The sequence below is a fragment of the Opisthocomus hoazin genome, chromosome W, assembly GCF_030867145.1.
Source record: "Opisthocomus hoazin isolate bOpiHoa1 chromosome W, bOpiHoa1.hap1, whole genome shotgun sequence".
Classification (NCBI taxonomy): Eukaryota; Metazoa; Chordata; class Aves; order Opisthocomiformes; family Opisthocomidae; genus Opisthocomus; species Opisthocomus hoazin.
Genome location: NC_134453.1, coordinates 19256944 through 19279869, shown reverse-complemented (window position 1 = coordinate 19279869; position 22926 = coordinate 19256944). Strand labels below are relative to the sequence as shown.

Below are 22926 nucleotides of genomic sequence, written 5' to 3'. Positions count from 1 at the left end.
GAATATAGCTTTTGTGCGTGCCCTGACAAAGGCTATTTGTAGTAGGAAGGGGGCAGGTAAAAGATGCATCTATAACAGTACACCTCTATTTTCTCTTTCCAGATGTTTGCGTACTCATCTCGGTACTGTAGAAGGGTTTGTTACAGCATCAGACGACTTCCTGATTGGTAACTTAAAACTTTCTTCTTGAACAGACAATTTTTTGTTGACGTTAATAGCAGTAGTTGTTATGTTACAGTTATTATGTAAACTTGCTTTCGATGCTATATGTAGAACAGTGCTTAACACTTGAATCTTAGCTTTAGTGGAAGTTTCTGCGGAGAAGATAATTTTTGTCACTGCCTCTTATTAGAGGAAACAACAGCGCAAAAGCAAAGTGATGTTGATGAAAAGTGATCTGACAGATTACTGGCTGAAGTAAGGTTTTAAGATTAACTTCCTTAAATCCCAGTTCAGAGATGCTTTGCTGGTGTGCTAGTACCGTGCTTTAGAGTCTGAGGTGAAGTGCAGCAGCTACTTCCAGCGCAGAGAAAAGACAAACACTCCTGTCAAACCCTTGCTTTCCAGCCTGCTGTGCCGTTAGAGTTTTAGAAGGTACTATCTGAAAAATGTTTTTTCTTGCTTAGCAGTTCAATATGTAGGTAGAAAATACACATCTGTGCCCTCTGTCCTTCTGTGCTATGGTTCCTGGTTTTCAGAAGCTTATTTTTGCTTTTGTATTCGGCAGCCTCCCAGTTCTGACTTGAGAGAGAGGTAGCAAGAAGGGCTCAAATCCTAAATGAGGATGTTTTTTGAAGAGTGTAGCTGATTTGTGCACTTTACAGTCAACAATTAGACTTCTGAAGTACTGGGCTTCTGCTTGAAATATGAGGCGAATTCTGCATTTTTTTTTTTTTACCATCCAGAGGCAAAGAAGAAACCCTACAATGTGTTCCATGGCTTTGGGAATATGGAAGATTGTGAGGGAGTGTTGGGAATACAAAGCAGACAAGCACAAGTGAAGCGATTGGTTGGCATTGAAATTAGGAGCTGCTTACTGACCAACTTCACAACACTGGTGTTTCTTTGAGCTTGTTAGGATGAAGTGGTAGTATTTTAAAGCCATACCTGCTGCATATCTTTCAGTTCAGCTGCTAGTGAAGGTTGGCAACTTTTTAAACTGCTGTCGTGGAACCAATCACACCTCGATTCTCCTGAGGAAATGATGTGGTGGTGGTACTTAATCATTGTGTTCAGAATAGCTTTTTAATATTTTTTCTTTAAGAACATAAAAATGTAGTAGTATTGACTGCTTCTGAAGACTGTAATGTTCTGACAAGTTTTTTGTGAAGCAAAAATCTATGCATCCAGGAGGTTTTTTTTATGTGTCTTCTGAGCCTAAAAGGCTGCTGTTGATGTTAGTGACTAATGCTATTGACACTTGACTTTTCTCATACTTTGTTACAGCATCTGGGAAGTAAATCCAGTTCATCTTAAGTTTGTTATATTTGATATGTGTTCTACAAGGATTCAGATACTTGAAGTGCAGAATCTGGTGAAAGTTCATCAGACACATGAAGGCAAGACCATTTGACATGGTCAAAATTCTCTAAAGAAACTATGAATTTCTCTATGTGAGTGTTATTCCCTCGCTTGCTTGTCCTGCGGCCCTTTCTTCGTTTGCTGCAGTGAGTTAGCACTATGGATAAGATAAGCAGCATAGCTTACGGCACGTGTCAAAATTGTTTTCTGAAGGCTGGCTCTATTAGTTAACGCAAGCCTCCATACATGGAACTTAGTAGTGCTGATCAAAGTGTCTGCAAAGGAGTTAACAGCAAAAGTAAACTGGACAAAGAGAAGACATATTGAAAGATGGGAAAACTAGCTTGGAACTCCTGTTTGAGAGCAAACAAATCTTCTAAAGTTATGACATTTTGAAGCCTTTTTCTTTGCATAACAGTAAAAAAATAATTTCTAATACAGATGTAAAGGGCACAGTTTTCTGGAATATAACCTGTACTACCAGTTAGCATGTTGGGTTTTGTTTAATTCCTTGGGAATATTTGCCAGGGAAGTGATCACACAGCTGCATGCAGTAACCTAGTTTTAAGGATGCTTTTGATCAGCAGTAGAGCAGCATTGTCAAGCTAATGTGGCTTCTAGAATAGATTGTTTTCAAGCTTTAAGATCTTTCCCCAAAATAGGTTACTTCAGAGGATAGCAGTACAGAAATTCCTTTGTTGCTTCTCAGGTTAAAGCCATGGGAGATGGGTGATTCAACAGTTACGCTGCGGTGAGAGGGTTCCTCTGGAAACTGTTTTAGGAGAGTTCCCAATGTCTGTTGCTAAGCTATGAGTGAGTTAGAGGACCACAGCAGGCAGTTGGATTGGCATGGTAGATCCTAAAATAACATTGCTATCTAGACAGAGGTGAAGTCTGTTTTCCCAGAAACAAGACTTGGCACTGTGTGTTGGTTTGTAGCAGAGCTGAGATAATTAACTATACAAGTTGGGGATGGACGCTGATTCTTAATCATAGCTCACAAGTTGAGAATGCTGTGTGTAAAGAATGTCCTCAAACCATATTGTATCTTGGTCTGTATGCATTCACTTAAATGTGAATTGGTTCTGTAAATGTTTGAAGACTATAGTTGAACATCTTAAGCTTTCTAAAAGAAGTGTAGATATGTAAGACAGTACATCGGAATACATGAAAGCACCATTTTTATTGCTGAGATTACAGGCAGAGCATGCTTGTAAATTGTTGATAAGGTGACTCCTTTTTCTGATGACAGGATTATTGAGGATGTAGCAGAGCCCCCTCTTCTTTTGTTGGAATTTCAATAAAAATAATGCTTTAGAACAAAGCCAAAGAGATGTTTCCTGGAAGTGTGGCAAGCGATGGCTGAGATTTTGGGGCGCGTTGGCCAAGATTAGCTTCAAAATCCTCTGATCCTCCTTGTGATAGCTGGATGTGTTCACTGGAAAGGTACAGCAGGGGAATCAAATTGCCCTTGCTCCTCTTAGTCCCATAATTATGGTGGGACTTCAATGTTGTTTCTGTGTTCTCTCTGAAAGACTAAAGGAAGTTCTTGGTGCTTTCTAAGTGTGTTGCACCAGGCTCTGGCCTCCACAAGGCAATAAGGGCAGAATGATGGTGTGCTTTGCAGTGGCTTCCTGTTGTGTTTGACATCTCTTCATCTCGGGGTTGGCCCTGTGCGTACTTACTCCTCCGGCAGCTTGCTGTGTAGCTGCCTGACTTCCTCTTGATAAATGGTGTTGTGCAGCCTGAATTTCAAGCCTAGAAAACAGCCGGGCAGCTGCTTCCTGGGTGACTGCAGTCCACCTGCACTGCCTGAACATGACATGTGAAAAGGTGATTCTGGAAGAGAAACAGTCTGTTGTTGCTCAAAGCAGTTGACCTTAGGGGTGCTTTTCTGACAGTGTATTCTAGTCTGTATTAAGAGTTTCTTTCAATAATGTTACAACAACAGCTTTCAGCTGGTTAGTGTTCTGTAGTGCAGTATTGTGCAGTCTGGATTAGTGTGCAGAGAGAACAAGAGTGCTCGGAGAGATTGCACTAATTTCCTTGGAGCCTTTCTTGGAGCTGGGGTGGCAGAAGCCAGCACCTGGTTTTCCAAGGTCGTCTACTGATCAAAAATAAATGGGCTCAGCTCTTAGCTACTAAATGTTCAGGATGCTGTGGTTGTAGACAAAAAGATGCTGGTACTAATTACATGTGTGTAAAATGACATGTTCAGACTCTAGGTTGCTGAACACCTCTAGATGCTGCATGGACGTATAAAGGGAAATAAAAATTCATGTCAAGTTTGAATTCAAGTCTTTATGAAACTTAATTTCTAGACTTGAGGTTAGCAACTAGTAAGATAACGTTGGCAACACTATATGCATCTGTTTGAAAACTACGCTTATGCATTTGCTTGAACTGCAAAACTATCATAAAAATGAGTTGAATTGATGTTTTATCACAAAACTAAATTTAAAATTGGGACAACTGAATATCTGGTGGCTGTTTATGAATGTCTCAATTTCTATTAAGCTGATGAAAGAAAAATAACGCGCTTCAGACCAACCGAAAAAAACCTAACCATATGGAAATATCAACTTATCTGACATTAATATTCCTGAATTATGTATTTTTTAAAATGCTTACCCAGGGAAAGGAGCTGAATAACTATACAACCTCTGTTGTGCTTGTCTTCAGAAACTGATTTCAAATAAATACCTCTTGAAACATGACTGTGAAAAGAATGCTTGGAGCATTTCTTACTAAAAATGTTCTTTTGTGAACTGGTCAACACTGTCTTGAGGTCCTTTCTATTGAGAGGAGCCGTCATGGGTGGGGGTGTGACAGTACAGTGAATGGTCAAAGCGGAGTAAGCCAAGAAGTGGAATACTGCAATTCCCCCTTAACCCTTCCTACAGAACTTCCACCTTCCAGCCTCCAGTTAAATTTTGCTTGCTTTCTCCTGTTTCATAGAATCATAGAATGGTAAGGGTTGGAAGGGACCTTCAAGATCATCTGGTTCCAACCCCCCTGCCGCGAGCAGAGACATCTTCCACCAGACCTGGGTGCTCAGAGCTCCATCCAACCTGGCCTTGAACACTGCCAGGGAGGGGGCAGCCACAGCTTCTCTGGGCAACCTGGGCCAGGGCCTCACCACCCTCATGGGGAAGAATTTCTTCCTAATCTCTAATCTAAATCTGCCCTCTTTTAGTTTAGAGCCCTTCCCCCTTGTCCTGTCACTACACACCCTTGTGAAAAGCCCCTTTCCACCCTTCCTGTCGGCCCCTTCAGGCACTGGCAGCTGCTCTAAGGTCACCCCGGAGCCTTCTGTTTGATTCCTAGCACTCAGTGTATTTGATATGTAGAGTAGGATGCATGATTAATATGAGCATAAGAGAATTATTTTTACTAATAGCATATTCTTCCTCTGCCAGCACTCCTACCTGAATGGCCACTTAGCAACAAGATAATTATTCCTGATATCTGTGTGTTGGTACGGCACTACCCAGACACTGCGTATTACAGCAGTTGGGGCCTTGCTCTAGTGTAGGCAAGTCATTTGTTAGAAGATGAATTTGGAAACTAAAGTTTTCTAGCCTTCTAATGCAGTGTTGATTGAAATTCAGTAGTGATTGTGTTCAAGTGTAATTGAGGTTTTATTAAAAATACTAAAACATAACTGGTAACTTGGTTTGTTTCTCATGTTGAGGACTGAATTGCTGTAATAAGGTGAAGGTTTAGTGTAGACATAGTTCAGGTTACAGCATCTTACAATATTGATCTCATCCTGAAAAAGTAAGTCTTAGAGGATTAAACAAAGAAACTTAGGGCTGCCAGTTTTAAGCTCATGCAATTCAGGAAGCCACGTGACTGACCCACATAACTTGTTGCGGAGTTGGTATGCCAAGTAGAAAGTATTGGCATGTCATTTGAGGTAGGTCAGCATGTAAAAATATAAATGTGCAAGATACATAGCCAATAGCAAAACGCTGTGTAATTCAAAGGAGCTTCCCTCTTGAATTAGGAGGAAAAATTGTTGAATTTGGGGGACTGTATTGCATATTAACTGGAGCGCTGGATAAAGACTTTGGCTCTGCTCCTTTTTCCCACGTAACCTTACAAGTTTTTAATTTGCTGTCACTTTTCAGACTGTAAGTTGATTTGAATTTTTGTAAGGCCTGTGATAATGCTACCGCTTTACCTCACTGGTATAAGCTGTGTTATTTGGTTAGGAAGTGTAAGTTTAAGGCATTGTTCCCATTGGAGTATCAGTGATGTGGAAAGCAAATTTGACGGTCATGAGTTGTTGGAATTTCACAGAATTACAGAATGGTAGGGGTTGGAAGGGACCTCTGTGGGTCATCTAGTCCAACCCCCCTGCCGAAGCAGGGTCACCCAGAGCAGGCTGCACAGGATCTTGTCCAGGCGGGTCTTGAATATCTCCAGAGAAGGAGACTCCACCACCTCCCTGGGCAGCCTGTTCCAGTGCTCCGTCACCCTCAGAGTGAAGTTCTTCCTCATGTTCAGACGGAACTTCCTGTGCCTCAGTTTGTGCCCATTGCCCCTTGTCCTGTCGCTGGGCACCACTGAAAAGAGTCTGGCCCCGTCCTCCTGACACCCACCCTTTAGATATTTGTAGGCATTTCTAAGGTCCCCTCTCAGCCTTCTCTTCTCCAGGCTGAACAAGCCCAGCTCCTTCAGCCTTTCCTCGTAGGAGAGATGCTCCAGTCCCCTCACCATCCTTGTAGCCCTCCGCTGGACTCTCTCCAGTAGCTCCTCATCTTTCTTGAACTGGGGAGCCCAGAACTGGACACAGTACTCCAGATGGGGCCTCACTGGGGCAGAGTAGAGGGGAAGGAGAACCTCCCTTGACCTGCTGGCCACACTCTGCTTAATGCACCCCAGGATCCCATTGGCCTTCTTGGCAGCCAGGGCACACTGCTGGCTCATGGTCAACTTGTCATCCACCAGGACACCCAGGTCCCTCTGCACAGAGCTGCTCTCCAGCAGATCTGCCCCAAGCCTGTACTGATGCATGGGGTTGTTCCTCCCCAGGTGCAGGACCCTGCCCTTGCCCTTGTTGAACCTCATCAGGTTCCTCTCTGCCCAACTTTCCAGCCTATCCAGGTCACGCTGAATGGCAGCACAGCCTTCTGGTGTATCTACCACACCTCCCAGTTTGGTGTCATCAGCAAACTTGCTGAGGGTACACTCTAACCCTTCATCCAGGTCATTGATGAAGAAGTTAAACAAGACTGGGCCCAGTACTGACCCCTGAGGGACACCACTTGTCACCAGCCTCCAACTAGACTCGGCGCCGCTGATGACAACCCTCTGAGCTCTGCCATTCAGCCAGTTCTCAATCCACCTCACTGACCACTCATCCAGCCCACACTTCCTGAGCTTCTCTAGGAGGATATCATGGGAGACAGTGTCAAATTTGTGCAAGTTCTTTATCTTCAAGTTACTGTTGCTCTTCATTAGGATCGCATTAATGGTAAGAAGCAGGAGGAGTCAGAATCAAAAGTAAGTGTTAAAGCTTGCTTCATTTTGGTATGCCATTAATTGTCAGGTTAACAAATGGTGCTGGGGCTGCTGAATTTCAAGCAAATGAAAAGTAGTTACTGTAGCGACTTACCTGCTCAGTGCATCCCGGTACAAAGCTCTAACTAGGAAGAATAATAGCTGTGTCTGACACTTTATGCTACTGTTAAGAAGACATGTTGGTCACTCAGGAAAAATATGTTGACTGTACTTTATTGTCAATATTGAGCCCTGAATTATAAGTAGTACTTATTTTTCCACCAATAAAGGAAATGGGGCTTTAGTCAGCCCAAGTCAATGCTAAACTATTCCCTGGCTTACTGTGGTAATCAGTGTCTTGATATCAGGCCAGCTATTCAGTGTGGCGAAGATTCCACTCCTCATTATATTCTTCTTTTGTAGAAGTCAGCCAATTTAGTTTTCTTGGTACTGTAACAAAACACCCGAGCGCTGTTTTCACTAGTGTAAATATTTTATGACAACCAGAGCAATTTTGCAGGAGAAACTTCCCAATTGTGTAGCTCAGGCTGTTAATGTAGGAAGAATTTATAGGATAAACAACATACTGCAGTTCTTTTACTGCTGTGGCTTTGAACACTAATAGCTAGTTAACAGGTTCCCTACTGATTTAATCCTGCTTGTAATTTACAACTGCTAATTGAATAAAAGTAACTTCCCATCCCTTGTTTACTACTTATTTCTGTTCACTTATTCTGACTTGGTGGCAGTGCTGATTGGTGGAAAACCTCTAAAATTTACAGTATACAGTGCTGTAGTCTCATCATGAGCAGCTTTCGTTGGCTTGTGTCATGCCGCATTGTTTGAAGCAGACCAGCAGGATACAAGAGAACAATCGAGAGCTGGAGTAAGTTCACATCTCACTGCATATGCTTCAAAATTGGCAGAAGAACAATGAGATTGGGGAAATCCCCTTGGACAAGTGCTGCACAGTAATCAGAGTTCAGTGTTTGTTTAGAAAAGGTACCCCGAATTGTGGCTTTTTGTTCTGAATCCTACAAGCAAGTTTCAGTGGGTCAAGAATTGAAAGCTTTCATGCGGAGTCTTTGCCTGTAATTGTCAGTAAACTGCCCATTTCTTTGGATGCTTGAGTTATCTTTTCTAGGGAACTGGATAGAGAGAAGCCTGGTGCAAAAGCAGAAAACTCTTGAATTTTGCCTAAATGCAGAATTTCATAGTTACTATTTAGTTGAATTGGTGAGTTACATCCCAGAACTGGTCTTCACTTCCTCTTAGTTTTGTGGGAGGCTTCGAGTCAAGTTCCTCTGTTGATACTTGAAATAATTTTAACTCATGCTGTTGTTTTGAAATTTTGAACACAAAGAAAGACTGATATCAACCGATGTGGAATCTTGCAGCTTTGTGGCGTGGAAAGTTGGGTTTGAAATGGTGTTTGACTTGCAGATGTTTGGTTGAAAGTCTTTTTAATAGACAACTAAAATGTTAATTTCATGGACTCCAATTACATTTTCCAAGAGTGGCTTCTGAACCTTACTGTGTTTGTGTAAGCCTACAGCAGCCTTGGATCACCAAAGCTTATTGACAGTTTGTTACTGTCTTTCTGTAATAAATTCCCCTTCTGTTATGGTGGGGGGAACTCGAGTATAAGCTTAATGGCCACATCAGGGAAAGAATTCAAGTGTGTCCATTCTGATGAATTCCACAAAGCTAGTAATGAAAATACCCTTTTGTTTCCTTTGTATTTAAATTTTGAGTGTCTAATGTTCTGTTATGTCCCATGTACCTGTCTTGCAGACTGATGCCTTGTCTAAGCACAGTTAGTAACCAAAAAGCCAAGTGTCTTGCTGTCCCCTATATGTCTCAATTAGATGAATAGAGCAGGAGAACAGAAGGCCTCCTAAAGTGATTGTGCCCATTGCAAGCTGTGTTGGTGACAGCCATTGCAAAAATGCTGTAATAGTCTGTTCAATGACAGGAAGGCATTTTTACTGGAGCCCAGTGTCAGCGTGTTTGTTCATCATGTGGGAACCCTTCAACATTTTGGCCAATAACCACAGACATTCCAAGAAGTAATTTAAGCAGCTCTCCTCACAGCGAGAAGCCACATAACCGTTTGCTTGAATGCTAATATTCCTCAAGCCTTTGAAACTCTCATCTTTTTGGCTGCGGTAGGACAGTGAGGGAGAGCAGGGCAACTGCCACCTCAGCAGAGGGCAGATGGTGGTAGATCAGGGTGGATTCCTGTTAGGTGGAGTGAGGAAAAGAAACTGTTGGATGTCCTGGGAAAGCGCTTAAACTGTTAAGCAATTGCATGTGAGGCAATTGCTTGTGAGCATCGTCTTCAGATGCGTGTTCTGGGTGTGGATCATGAGCAAGATGCCAAAGACTTCAGGACTTGTCTGTGATCTTAACACTTCCTTTTTGTCTAGCTCTAGGCAGTGAAGCTCAGGAAATAGATTTTGATTCTTGTTCTAACGGTGTCCCCTGCATACTCAGATTTTTCTGTCAGTAGTATCTAACATGGGGTCCTGTATTGTGTTTTGGGCTTGAGGAGAGTGGAGGCCTGTAACTAGGCACCCTGGCTATTAAGTTCCTTTCTTGATTTTTTGCCTTTGCCCAGCACGTAAGGCAATATAATATTTCAGCAAACATGCTAAGTTAATTTTAAAAATAAAATACTGCTGTCTTGTACCTGAACACTGAAACTCTTGATAGGATGAGATGCGATGGCCTCAAGTTGCATCAGGGGAGGTTTACATTAGATATTAGGAAAAATCTCTTTACTGAAAGAGTGGTCAGGCATTGGACCAGGCTGCCCAGGGAGGGGAGGAGTCCCCATTCCTGGAGGTGTTCAAAAACCATGTAGATGTGGCACTTCAGGATATGGTTTAGTAGGAATGGTGGTGTTGGGTGGATGGTTGGACTCTGTGATCTTGGAGGTCTTTTCCAACCTATGATTCTATGAACTCTTCAAGCCTTTTTGTGGTTTCCTTGCTAGCTGTGAATTTTCTTTAGTATTTCTCATAACATGGGCATTGCTGTGAGTGAAGGTAACATTGTCAGGCTTAATTTTTTTGTATTTGCGTATTTATCAAAATGATATGTCACAGCCAAAGTACCATTCAGTTCTCTTCCTCAATACGTTGCTTGGGGAAGCTTCCTCTATGGCTCAAACCTTAACTTTGTTTGAAATATCTTACAGGAAACACTGCATGCCTTAGTTATATACTACTTGATGTTCCTTTGAATTTTCATATCCCTAACCTTTAGAGAGATTCTCTTGGTTGGACATGGATCGAGTTCAATGTATTCTCTGTTTCACCAATTTTCTGCTAGGTACACGTGGCTTGGGCTGCAAGAGGGGTCATTTTGGCATGGTGTGGTGGCTTCCCTATATTGAGCACTGATATAAAAGTTACATTATATGTCCTGTGATCACTTGTCTTCCTGGGTTTCTTGAGATGGGTGTGTAATTCACAGGGGAAGGTGTCCAGGGGCGGCATCAGCTAGGAAAGAGGTATTAAAAGAACCTGTAGCTGTTGTTCTAAGAGTAATCTTTTTGCCACATTAGCATATTTTTCAAGGAATGTGGACAAGATAAATGTCTTGCAGAGCTAATCCCTCCCCCTCACTCCCCCAAATATCCGCCAAGTTTGAGAAGGTTGATCAAAATGTCACAGCTTTTTTCAGCTGTCCATCAGTTTCAAAACAGCCCACTTACGCAGTAACATCAGCCACTCACCCACTTGGAAGATGACGGACTACTTGAGAAAAATTGTTTGACTTAGCCCTTGGTAGCTGTACCTGCTAGCTTGTGGGAAAAGCTTTCACCGCACCTACTATGACTAATAGTGGTTAGGAAACTTGAGCTAAAGGTCATTTTTTCATGTCTGTCTGGTGCTAGTCCTGAAACGTGTATGCCAAGCTCTGTTTATGTCTCTTGAAAGTATGATCTTCTATGAGATTGCTATCTGCTGTTAACGAACCATTTTGTTGTGGATAGAGCAGGCAGTATTGTGATGGATATGTCTTCCTATGAAGATACTTTGTCCTTTGATACTTCTGAGTCTGTTTAGGTCTGTTAAGGATGATACAGAACGTTCATCTGTGAAAGTGCATTGGGTGTCATTTTAACCCACTGCATGATATTGCTTACTAATACAAAAAAGGAAAAGCAACCACATGTGGTATGAAATGAAATTGAGGTGAATCTATTAGGTTGTTCATTCCTTATGTAACTTGTCAGTAAAAGAAAGGTATTTAACAGCTTGACATTGTTCCTGGTCTGGAAGACCATGCTAGTCATCTGTCTCTTTAGTTGGAGCATTTCAGTGGGAATTTAAATATTAGAAAGGCATTGCTTGATTGATTATTTTCATAAGCATGGTATAATGAGAGTAGGGGACAGCTGGTGATTTCTCAGCTAGACTGAGTTGCTGACCTTAACTTACTTCATAGCTGCCTCCTACATGATGTGGTGCAACATCTCCCTAGCTAACTGGAGCTCTGGTTCTTTTCCTAAATGGACATTTTTGGAGTGCGTGTTCCTTGTTATGCTTCCTTTACTCCAATAATAGGGTTTTGATCCTTTATTTCTTTCAGGAGGTGATGGTCTTGTGTTCTCTGGAAAGCTTTTGTCAGAAAATCCAAAGACATTTTCAGATGTGATGTTCTCAGATGAAATACAGATAACCTCTTCAACATGAGTTTGCTCAGACGTGTAATGAATGTGGTACTTTCAGCTATGGGAGTTTCAAGCTTGCAAACTTCTGTAACGGTTGAAGTGCTATATTTACATTTCTGAAGATACTGTGAGAAACTGCAAGAAGTACAGTGATCAGAAAACCTTTATTGGATACAATAGTGTAACAAATGGAAGCAGTGTGGGAGTTCCAAGTTATTATTTCAAGAATGCAGTCTTAAAGTACAAATGTCCACGTGATAATCTTGGTGGTGGTGGTGTTTTTTTCCCCTGGCTGGTTAGTCTCTGGGGAGCTGCCATTGTGAATAGTCGGACACTAATCCTCACTAGACGCAGGGCACCTAGAAGTCATTGGTTTTGATGGCTTTTTTTTGAACGTGTGACTGGGGGGAGTAAATCTGTGTTGTGGTTCATCTTATCTCCAGCAAGACTGCTTCAGAGTTTGAGATACAAGTTGCAGCTGCTGAAAGCCGCGTTGTTACGTTGAGATTAGGGAACTGTAAGGCAAGTTTCCCAGCAAAGCTGTTAGCTCATGATTTCCATAGGCTGCTTTTGCATGCTCCCTGTCTTCAGTCTCTAGCCTGAGACTTGTGACCAGCTCCCCGCTGACTCTTCAGTGGGGCTGAGCTGTACTGCATGCCTTTTAGTTCTCAGTCCTGAACACCATCTCTGTGGTGCTTGACCTTGCCATTTAGAAGCTGACAAGTTTGCAGGCTGATCTCCACCTGACTTGGAACAGAGAGTAAAGACTCCTTGATAGGATCTGCATCTGAACAGGCCATATGGACAACAAACAAGAAAAGAAATAAATATTTTACTTCTGCTTGGTTTCCATGGCATCCTGAGAAAATTGCTCTTGAACTTTGAGGTGCTATCCTTCCAGCATCTCCTAGCATCGAGAGAAAAATAAAGGTAACGCGGATTGTTGTTGGTTCCTTTAATTTGTTGGCCTGGCACTCTGCAAAACTGGAAGAGACTAACTGCTGGCCCTGAAACGAGTAACGGGCGGCTGAGAAGTTAGACTTTAACAGAGTATCTTTTGTACCTCACGTTCCACTTTTGCGTTCCCTGTGGACATCCTTAAAGTTAAGCCTAAGTAAATGGGAGTTAGAGTGGTTCAGTGACTTTTCCCACAGTGTTAGGGAGGTTAATTGTATCCTGTGCCTCCTGCTTTTCTGGCTGTTTTGATGTGTTCATTTATTAGCGTACATCCTCTTATAAGGAAGGCTGCTTAAGTCATTTTCCTCAGTTCAGATGCTCCATATGGTATTTAATATAATTATTTTGAATGTATTCTATAAAATTCTATGTGAACTCTATTCACAAAAGGGTTCTGATTATGAGAAGTTGTGTAATGGTTCCTGGGTTATATTCCACTAAATAGGCACATACATAAATATTCCTTTCATGGATGTAGCATGTCCCAAATGTGCGTGTTGGGCAGAGGGAGGCAGGGGGAGAAGGTACAGTTAGTGTTTTGAGCAAGTAAGCTTTCTGCGTTGCATATGCTTGAAGAAAAAAGGTCTGCTTTTGGATTCTGGGGGAGAGGGTAAACAAGGCTTTTTTTTTTTTTTTTGTTACGTGTATAAGACCAATTGCTTGAATAAAAGTAAATGTAAGGATGTAAGGGGTTGGAGGTGCGTGGGGAAGCGCTCATAACTGTGGGAGCTGAGTGCCCCAGCTGCAAATTTTGCTATTGTTTTGTTGCGTTTGTACTGAGAGAAACCTGTGCTTTCCGTTCTGTAAGAGCTTGCTTTCCTCGAGTCTAGGGCTCCTTTAGACATTACTTAATATCTTTTTCCTAGACATAACAGGGTCTGCTTCTCCTTTGAAGAAAAGGAGGATCTGTTAGCAAACTAACTGCCCACCTGTACTTCAAATGTGTAAATATCCATTTACTCTGGTTGCTTATGCTGCCCTTTAACGGAACTTTCCTATGGGTCTGCTTTTCTATGCCAGCATCTATCACAGTGATTTCGCTGGAAGAATCTTGTCCAGCTCCTCTTCAGGATGAGTGCTACTGCGATCTGAGCTAAATCGTTTTTAAGAGGAATTCACACTTGTGAAGTCTAGTTGTGTGTTACTTAAGTAAAAAAAAACATCAGTTTTCAGTGGTCGTAGAAAGATGAGGAGCTACTAGAGAGTCTCCAGCGGAGGGCTATGAGGATGAGGAGGGGACTGGAGCATCTCTCCTATGAGGAAAGGCTGAGGGAGCTGGGCTTGTTCAGCCTGAAGAAGAGAAGGCTGAGAGGGGACCTTAGAAATGCCTCTAAATATCTGCAGGGTGGGTGTCAGGAGGACGGGGCCAGGCTCTTTTCAGTGGTGCCCAGAGACAGGACAAGGGGCAATGGGCACAAACTGAAGCAGAGGAAGCTCCAGCTGAACATGAGGAAGAACTTCTTCCCTCTGAGGGTGACGGAGCCCTGGAACAGGCTGCCCAGGGAGGTGGTGGAGTCTCCTTCTCTGGAGATATTCAAGACCCGCCTGGACGCGGTCCTGTGCAGCCTGCTCTAGGTGACCCTGCTTTGGCAGGGGGGTTGGACTGGGTGACCCACAGAGATCCCTTCCAACCCCGACCATTCTGTGATTCTGTAGAGCAAATCAAGCTCAGCTCTGTCAGAGATTTATGACTCTGAAAGTGTGATGCACACTTACAAGCCCATGCTGTTTTCTTGCTTCACTTAAATTTTACTGCTGCTCTTAGTTCGTGCCTATGAACGGAGGCTCCTTTTTCTTTACTATTGTGATCTTGTTGTTGAACCAGTTTGGTAAAGAAATAGTTGTCTTTCCTCTCCTCCCGCTTGATTTAGCGATAAAAGTTTTGTTAGTTTATAGTGAAGACTTAAAACACTGTTCTGTAAAACTGTGTTAAACATTCTGTGTTTCGTATGCAGTGGAGAATATTCATTTTTTTTAATCAAGGAGAATACAGAAGACAGAAGTATCAGCTACAATGCGCTTTTCTTCAGAGCCCGAATTTTTCTGTTTTGGGGAAAGCAGCAGATTAGTACGTGCATGGAGAATGAGATTTGTGCTTAAGTGGTGGTACCTGGAAGTTAGTTTGTGATATTCAGTTTCAGATACATATGGCCTTTGTTTGAAGTCCTAGGGAAGCTTCTGTTTAAAAACAAACAAAAACAAAAAACCCAACCCAGAAACTACCCTTTAAAATTGAATTTTGTGAAGAGATAGGCTGAGGAAGTTTTGCCTGTTTTAAGCAAGATTGCAACTGTATTGACTACTTAAAACCAGAGAACTTGTTCACCTTTTGAAAACATTATCATTTACCTTGAATCACGTGTTCCATTTTGATAGCCTCCTTCATATAGAAAATATAGCACGAGATGTCAGTTTAAATGCCGGTCTAACAATGCTCTATCTTCTATGTGAAAGGAAGTATTCTGTACATTTTTTCCATGTTTGACATCATGGTGTTTTGAATAACCATGTTCCATATTCATATCAATTTTTTGTTTTTGTTTTCAATTTATGCACAGCACTTGCTCTGAAATTTGGGGACTGAGTACACCAAACACGATAGATCAGTGGGATACAACAGGCCTTTACAGCTTCTCTGAACAAACCAGGTGAATATTCTGCCCTCTCTCGCATCATAGAAATCTTGTGGGAGGGATTGGCTTTGGAGGGTCTGTAATGGGATGCTTTAGCTGTAAAATAGACTAAAATGTTTCCTAGGCCTCTCATGGTACAGCATTTTAAAATATTTGCTTGCCAGTGTAGAAATCTGAGTGTTCTCAGCTGATGTTTTGACCAATGAAACTCTAATTGTGGAATATTCCTTTTTCATGCCAGTGCCATTGAAAGAATGGGAAGACTTGTTAAATGCAAGCTCTAATGTGATTTGGTATTTATATTAACAAAGTTGGGATACTTAATTCTTCAGACCTAATCTTACAAAGTGTTTAAACTGCTTTGTATGCCGCAAGCTTTCAGTTAAATCTCACTAATTGGCTCAGATACGAGCTACTAAAGAATTGTTTGTGAATTCTTCAGTTAATGGTGGGCAAATTCTAAACAGGGCCTTTATTTTTTCATGTCACATTACTTGATTTGTGTGTTGAGGTTTGTCTCCCATCCCATAACAATCATATACATCTGCATTTGTGTAAGCATATGCAGTCTGTCTTAAAACTAGCAAAATGTTTTCAGGTGGTAGCAAGGCAGATGAAGTCGAGAAGATAAACTGTACAGCCCTTGCAGGATGTGCATTTGTGCTTTTTGCCTTACAGTTATACTGCCGTGTGGATCACTTGGGCAGCTGACTGCTTATAGGCTTTATTTGCAGTCCTGTGGGAATTCTTATGCTTAAAAGCCGTAAAGCATCCATGTCACAGCAAAGCCTTGAGATTTAGCAGTGGAAGGGACTATTAAGTGTGTGATTTTTATTTATTTATTTATTTTTAACAACTGTTTTCTGCATTTTTTAAAATTAAGTATATGAAGCAATCATCCTAAATACTTGGTTGGAGGTAAAGTGGCTTTTAATGAACTCTAAATTCACTGGCGATAATTTGAGCAGCTCAAAAATAAGTTAAGACACTGCTTGATGCCATCATTTTTATCACATTTGAAGCCTTTTAACAAGAGTATGAATGTCACTAACAGTGTCAGTCCACTGAATACTTAGAATAAATAAATTGCTCATCCCATGTGTGTGCACTGTTGCTTGAGTGATGGAGAGACAGCATGCAGTCTGTAAATACTTCTCAACATCTTTCCCAAATAGATCTCTCGATGGCCGTCTGCAGGTATCTCATCGTAAAGGATTACCGCATGTTATTTACTGTCGTTTGTGGCGCTGGCCAGATCTTCACAGTCACCATGAACTTAAAGCAATTGAAAACTGTGAATATGCTTTTAATCTTAAAAAGGATGAAGTATGTGTAAACCCTTACCACTACCAGAGAGTGGAGACACCAGGTAGGAAGACTGCTTCTGAATTTGTATAGCAGCATCTGTATGTACTTGTTCAGCATAACATTTTAAACAAAAAACGAAGGAAGATGATGCTTTCTGTTGCCAAAAGGACAAGATAGAGATACAGCTTTTGAGAATATCATCTCCTGGAAGTTTTTAAGAGTGAAGATACTGAAAAATCTTTACAAATGTGTTGAATACCCTTGATGAACACTTCCAGTACTGCTAGCAGTTTCCAGCTGACTAGGTGTGGTCCAGACTGAAAAGGAGGGTAGAGATGACTTACGTTTGCTAGTGTGGAATAGTCTTACTCAAAAGATACGCCAGGAATTTGATTCATCTGGTAACTAGCAGTACAGTTGCAGTATTGGCACTACTGAGAGACAGAAAATTTCAAAACCTATTAAGAAATTGTTAGATGGTATAGACTTTTTTTTACTTTTTAGCTCACAGAAGTGTGTATTTTGAGGCTCCTACTAATACTTTGAATTTTGCTTTTCCAGTCTTGCCTCCCGTACTAGTGCCACGGCACACTGAGATTCTAACGGAGCTTCCGCCTCTCGATGACTATACCCATTCCATTCCTGAAAACACTAACTTTCCAGCTGGGATTGAACCACAGAGCAATTACATACCAGGTACTTTAACTCCCACCGCAAACAGTACACTTAACATTGTGCTATTGAAACAAAGATGTTAATTTCATCCTCCTACATGATCAAATTAATTGAAAGATGCACCAGTAAATTAAACCTAGTTGATTTCATGTATTAATTCCAACGGAAATACCTGAATGCTGTTGTTTGCAGAACATGATCCTGTGTGAAACCACATTGCTGTGGTTTCACAATAGCTTATTTGGTTTCAGTAGCTTATTTAAGATTCAGAATGCTAATGAGCACAAAGTAGACCTTCACCTTATGCTTTAAGCCTGTTTTACAAACATCTAAGGGTTGCCAAATCCTCTGTGTTGGAGATTGAGTGGTAAACTGCTGCTCAGTCTCACCACATGTAATATGTGGAGAAAACTTTAAGTTGTGAAACAGTAACTTAAAAAGTCTTTTTGATCTGTAGTTCAGAATCAATCAAGGTCTGCTTTGTGTATTTGTTACTATTGTGTGCATACAGTTTTGACTTTTTAGTATAAAAGCACAACCTATCAATATTGAACTCTTAAAGAATTCCTACTCTTCCACAGCCCAAAAATAATACCAAGACTAATCTGCTACAGTGCACCCAAAAGCCTGTACCCCTATTGAAACATAAAATCGGTAACCTTTGTTTCCTGCCCCGACTTCCTCCTTCCTATCTCTTCAGGAAGCTGCCTGGAGGGTAAAACCAAGCAAAGCTGAAGTTTTCTCATAAATTTTTAGTGCAGCTATGTTACGAACAAACTGAAAATTCAGATCTGGACTCTCTGGAAGAATAAGATGACTGCCTTGAAACTCAAAAATGTGCAATGTACAAATTGTATCTATATGTTTTAAACAGGGTGTTGCTTGTGTTTTCTTTAAGTGTATCCATGAAATGAAATGGCACAAAAAAAAATTCAATTAATTTGATGCCATCTGTTTAATTTATGCCACATTTGTTGCCACCTAGGGATGGCAGATCTTTAAAGAGCAATTTAAGGTGCTAGAAGTTAGTGTTGCTTTCTTAACTTACGTATACTTTCTTGGCTCAGTCTGAGGGCTTCTGATAACATTTGTGAACAACTTACTGGAAAACCACCATTAGGAAACCCAGTGCTCTGGCAATGACCTGAAGCAACTAGGTAGCTATTTGCAGGAAATCTGTTCAAGGTGATTGCAAGATACTCACATGACCTTCAAATGTTTATGCAGCTAACCACACCTTGCCTCCTTCCCTTTGTCACTGACACCTCCTGTTGTGTTCATATCATGGCATCTTACTTTATTTGACCTTGCTAACTCAATCTTGAATACTTAGCTAGGTTCTGATAAGCCTCCTGTGTCTTGACAGCCTGCTGTCAAGAACCGTTTTCTTTAGCAGTAGGCCATCCTAACAACCGTGGTAGTTCCACACCATGATACTGTCAGTGCTTGGCCTGCAGAGAGGTTGGTTGTACCTACAGCTGGGAAGATGGCGATCGTGAAGGTGCAGGGTGGCCTTTGGGGCTCTGTGTTCCCTTTCAGGTTACAGACACGCTGAGCTGCATTGTCCAAGCTTCTGTCAGTATTCAAGCTCTGCTACGAATTTTTAATGGTGCACTTGAGCATTTATTTCCAGCTGTGATGGTGCTCAACCTCTGACCCTAAACCAGTATTAATAGCACTAGGTGGAGGAAATCTCCTCTGTTCAGACAGAGACTAGATATGGAAAATAATCTGTGCCAAAGAGACTAGATTAGCAACCAGAAACAGGAGGCATGGGTTGGGTTGGAAATGGTTATTGACCTTTTACCTTTAACAAATGATTGGGAGATGGGTGGAGTCCACTTTATCACAATGAATTCTATAAAAATGTTCAAAGCAAGTATGATTTTTGTTGTCATACTTCTTGCTAGTAAAGATTTCCATTAATGGTCCTTTTAAATCCTCACTTGGATTTTGTCACATCTGTATTTAGCACGCTAGTTTTACAGAGTGAACCAAAGATACAATTATTCTGGTTCATTTTTATTTAATCAACTGACTTAATCCAGTTTCCTCTCGCTGACTTCCGTCTGATCTTACTATGTTGCTGTAAATCTCAGGCGTGATATTTGATACAATTTGATTTTAATTCTGAAGCAAAAGGCTTTATCTTTAAATTTCTGCTGTTTGGTAATAATGTAATTAAATGCGTTTAATCCTTTGGATGTCTCAGAGACAATTCTAAGGCAGTTGTAGAGATAGTTAGCTTCAAACGCTTTCACTAAAGAAACTCAGGTTTTGCCTTTAATATGTAGGAAGAGACATTTGCCCAGTTCAAAGAAAATTATTTCCTGAAAGGCAGTTGGGTAACTCATTATCTAGATTACAAAGTACATTTTGAGTGGAGGAAAGGAACCAACTGTATTCTCCTGGGTTTTGAAGATTTCTGTGGAATTAGACACAGTTTCTGGTATTGGAACCCTTCAAAGTTGTTACTGAGTTTACTTTGGTCTGTGAAACTCCATCTGTAAAGAATGCTGGTTAAAAGAGTAGCTGATCATTTTAGTAGAGCTTGGAAGTAATAATAATGATAATAGAGCTTGTGCAGCGTAACTAGTTAGATAATATAGTTATCATTAATGAGTGAAATCAGCTCTTGGATATTGAAGAAAAATGGATTTGGGGACTGAACTGAAAACTGACCTTTAAATCTAGCAACTTCTGTAAGGCGTGGGAGGGTATCTGATCGGATGGTTATACTACAGAAAGACAGCTCACTTTTTTTTGTAGAAGTCACCATTCCTTTGTGATTCTACTAAATGTGAAAGCTGTTGATCACAATTGCGAAATTGTTACTCATTGTAGTAAAAGTATCTTGTCTTAAATGGAACAAACAAGGATTAGCTGTTAATTATATAACATATTTGAGCAATTGACTGGCATACATGAGATGATACGTTTTACCTAGATGATAAGGCAGGTAATGGGTTTGAAATCCTACTGGAAGGAAAAAGGGACGGCAAAATGAGATTCCAATTCAATGTTCAGGTATCTTATGGAGCTCATGAAAACTTGAGGACAAAAACGCCAAGTGCTAAATCTTACAAATTTCCCCAGTCATTGAACCAATAGGTGGATATCCTTTTTTTTTTTTTTTTTTTTTTGACAGAAACACCACCTCCGGGATATATCAGTGAAGATGGAGAAACGAGTGACCAACAGTTGAACCAAAGCATGGATACAGGTAAAATTTTTTTTTTCACTACTTTGAAGACTTGGGACTGCTGGTTGTGATCACTCTGCGTTGGAGCATGAATTCAGCCCAAACGATGATGGCAGTAGCCTTCTGTACACCCTGGTGGTTTCTGTTTAAAATATCATTTTCAGTCGTTCGTGAACAAAATCTTTTTTTGCTGGGGGAATGCTTTTGAAACATTCTGTACCATATTAAGTACATTTCATTTGTTTCATAACAAAAGCATACAGGTCTAATTATGGCTTCATCAGAAAGCCTTAAAATAGATTTTACTAGCTGACTGGTTTCAACCTAGCCCTAACTTTACCTTCTGGAAGCAGGTTCATTGAAGCAAAGTGTCTGTTGGCCTAAAGTTATAGAAATGTTGCATTTTGAGAACCTGTCTCTGAACTCTAGCAACCTTATCACTTCTGCCGTGTTTCAAATTAGTTCTTGTATGGCAGGTGCTATTGAAGTAGTACAAACATTAAGCATTTCTGCCTTTGTATGAAAGAGTTTCTAGATAATCTGGTTGGCCTGAGACTTGGACAAAGCATGGTTAATGTGCTGGATAAGAACCTCCTGCTATGTGCTGGCAGACTGGAGTGTGTGTTTGGTTAGCTAATGTTAGCAACCTTTTTCAGTTAATTGGAATCAACTGCACTAGTTGCTGTAAGAACTGCAATGTTTTCCCACTATGTGACAATAGGTACCTTAATTAAATAAGCCTGACATCAGCAGTCCTTGTAGGAATGTTTCTGTGCAAAGCCTCTCTGTGTTTTGCCTACTAGTGCGCAAATTGTGTTGGAGAGTTCATGGTTTTTCTGAGTTTTGTTCATTCTTCCTTCCAGGAAAAAATAGTTTCCTCAAATGAGGAAATCCAGCTTGTTCTTTTCTAGAGATAAAGCCTCTCCTTTCAGAATAGAGAGGCAATATCTTGATTGTCTCATCCACTTTTTTCTTAGCCTTTTTTTTTTTTTTCACTGAATTTGGGAGGAAGTCACTGCCTGCTCACCGGAGAAGTGCATAAATAGTTATGTGCACAGAGCATGCATAAAGTCAGAGCTCTTTCAAATATGGTGCTAAAGTGTTAATTGAGGCTTTACGAGGAGGGGTAGGTTTCCAGGAGTCTGGAAAATTAAATATAATCTTAATTCAGAATAAGCATGTGACATGCTGGAAAACTGGTTGTAGGATTTCCGAGGTTTCTTATTCCAAAGAATTTTCATGTGAAACTCTAGATAATGGTTACACCTACCCATCTGAAATAATGAGAATCATTTGCTCTGAAACAATCTGTATTGCTTCAACAGGATCTCCAGCAGAGCTGTCTCCTAGTACTCTCTCCCCGGTTAATCATAGCCTGGGTAAGCTGGAAATACTTCTAATTGTTTCTCTGTGTGTGATGACTCTTCTTTATATGTATAATGACATGAAAAATGAAAATGTACTTTAAAAAAGTAAGAGCTGTATTAGGAGGAGACTATTGGGTTGACTTCCTGATGATAAAGATAATAGGGCTGGGTTAATAACTTGTTAAAAACCAGTCTCTTTCTGTAACTGTTGAGCTTCTAGCAAAGAGAAAGAATAATATGGTTGTGTGTGCAGGGATAGCATTTCTAAAATAAATAGTTTAAAGGACATTAGCCTATGTGTAGTGCTGCCCAGACTTGCTATCTCCCTTGTACGTGTGTTCTGCTGCTCTTCTCATGTGCTGTTTCACCTGTGACCACAACATAATTATTGCTCCCACATCAGGTGCCACTGCTGTGTGTCTGTATAAATGCCTCGGGAAGATCAGATTCCCTTGGGTTCGTTTAGGGAACGGTGACAGGATGTGACAGGAAAATGCTGTGCAGAATGCTGAGTAAGTAATTAGGATAGGGAAAAAGGGGAAGCAGCACAGGAAAAGCTGAAGATGCACAGGGAAGATACTGAGCTCGAGTAGGGGAGAGTAAAAGGAGATTAGAGCTGCCTTTCAATACAGAGACAGTATATGATCTAGTGTAATACAAGGGAATATCATTTTCCTATGAATATATTTTCCTTTGTGTGGTTCAGTGTTTGATAGTTTAAGCTTTAACATTGCCAAAATGTTTTGCAAGGTATAGAAAGGCAACAGAAATGTTTCAGCATCTGGCGCTCACAGTAACTTTGGCTCAATCATTTTGCCGAGCGAAATGCAAACACTGAACTGCAGGAGCTGTGGTCAGATTAGATCACTCCTCCTTCCCCTTCTTCCCATGTGTGGAATACTGAATTCCGCTCTGTTTATTGGGGTGGGTAAAAATGACGGCAAGCAAAATACAATTTGAGTAGTTTGAGGAGACAAGTGCTGTCATTGCTGAAAGAGACGAGTAGCAGGGCAGATAGATGACTTTTTCAGCCTCATTCTCTGTTAACCTTGTTTTTAATAATTTTTTTCA

General features: G+C 40.9%; 1 protein-coding gene across 3 annotated transcripts in view; it reads left to right on the top strand.

The window, feature by feature from the left end:
* LOC142365603 (mothers against decapentaplegic homolog 2-like) overlaps window positions 1–22926 on the top strand; it is a 47177-nt gene that overhangs the window by 16044 nt on the left and 8207 nt on the right. For 2 of the 3 annotated variants that reach the window (XM_075446526.1, XM_075446527.1), the window contains 5 exons: window positions 15229–15318; window positions 16479–16672; window positions 17173–17307; window positions 20435–20509; window positions 21814–21867. In XM_075446526.1, the coding sequence (XP_075302641.1) occupies window positions 15229–15318; window positions 16479–16672; window positions 17173–17307; window positions 20435–20509; window positions 21814–21867 (548 nt within the window). The remainder of the gene's footprint in view (window positions 1–15228; window positions 15319–16478; window positions 16673–17172; window positions 17308–20434; window positions 20510–21813; window positions 21868–22926) is intronic. The other variant, XM_075446528.1, reaches the window with a different exon arrangement.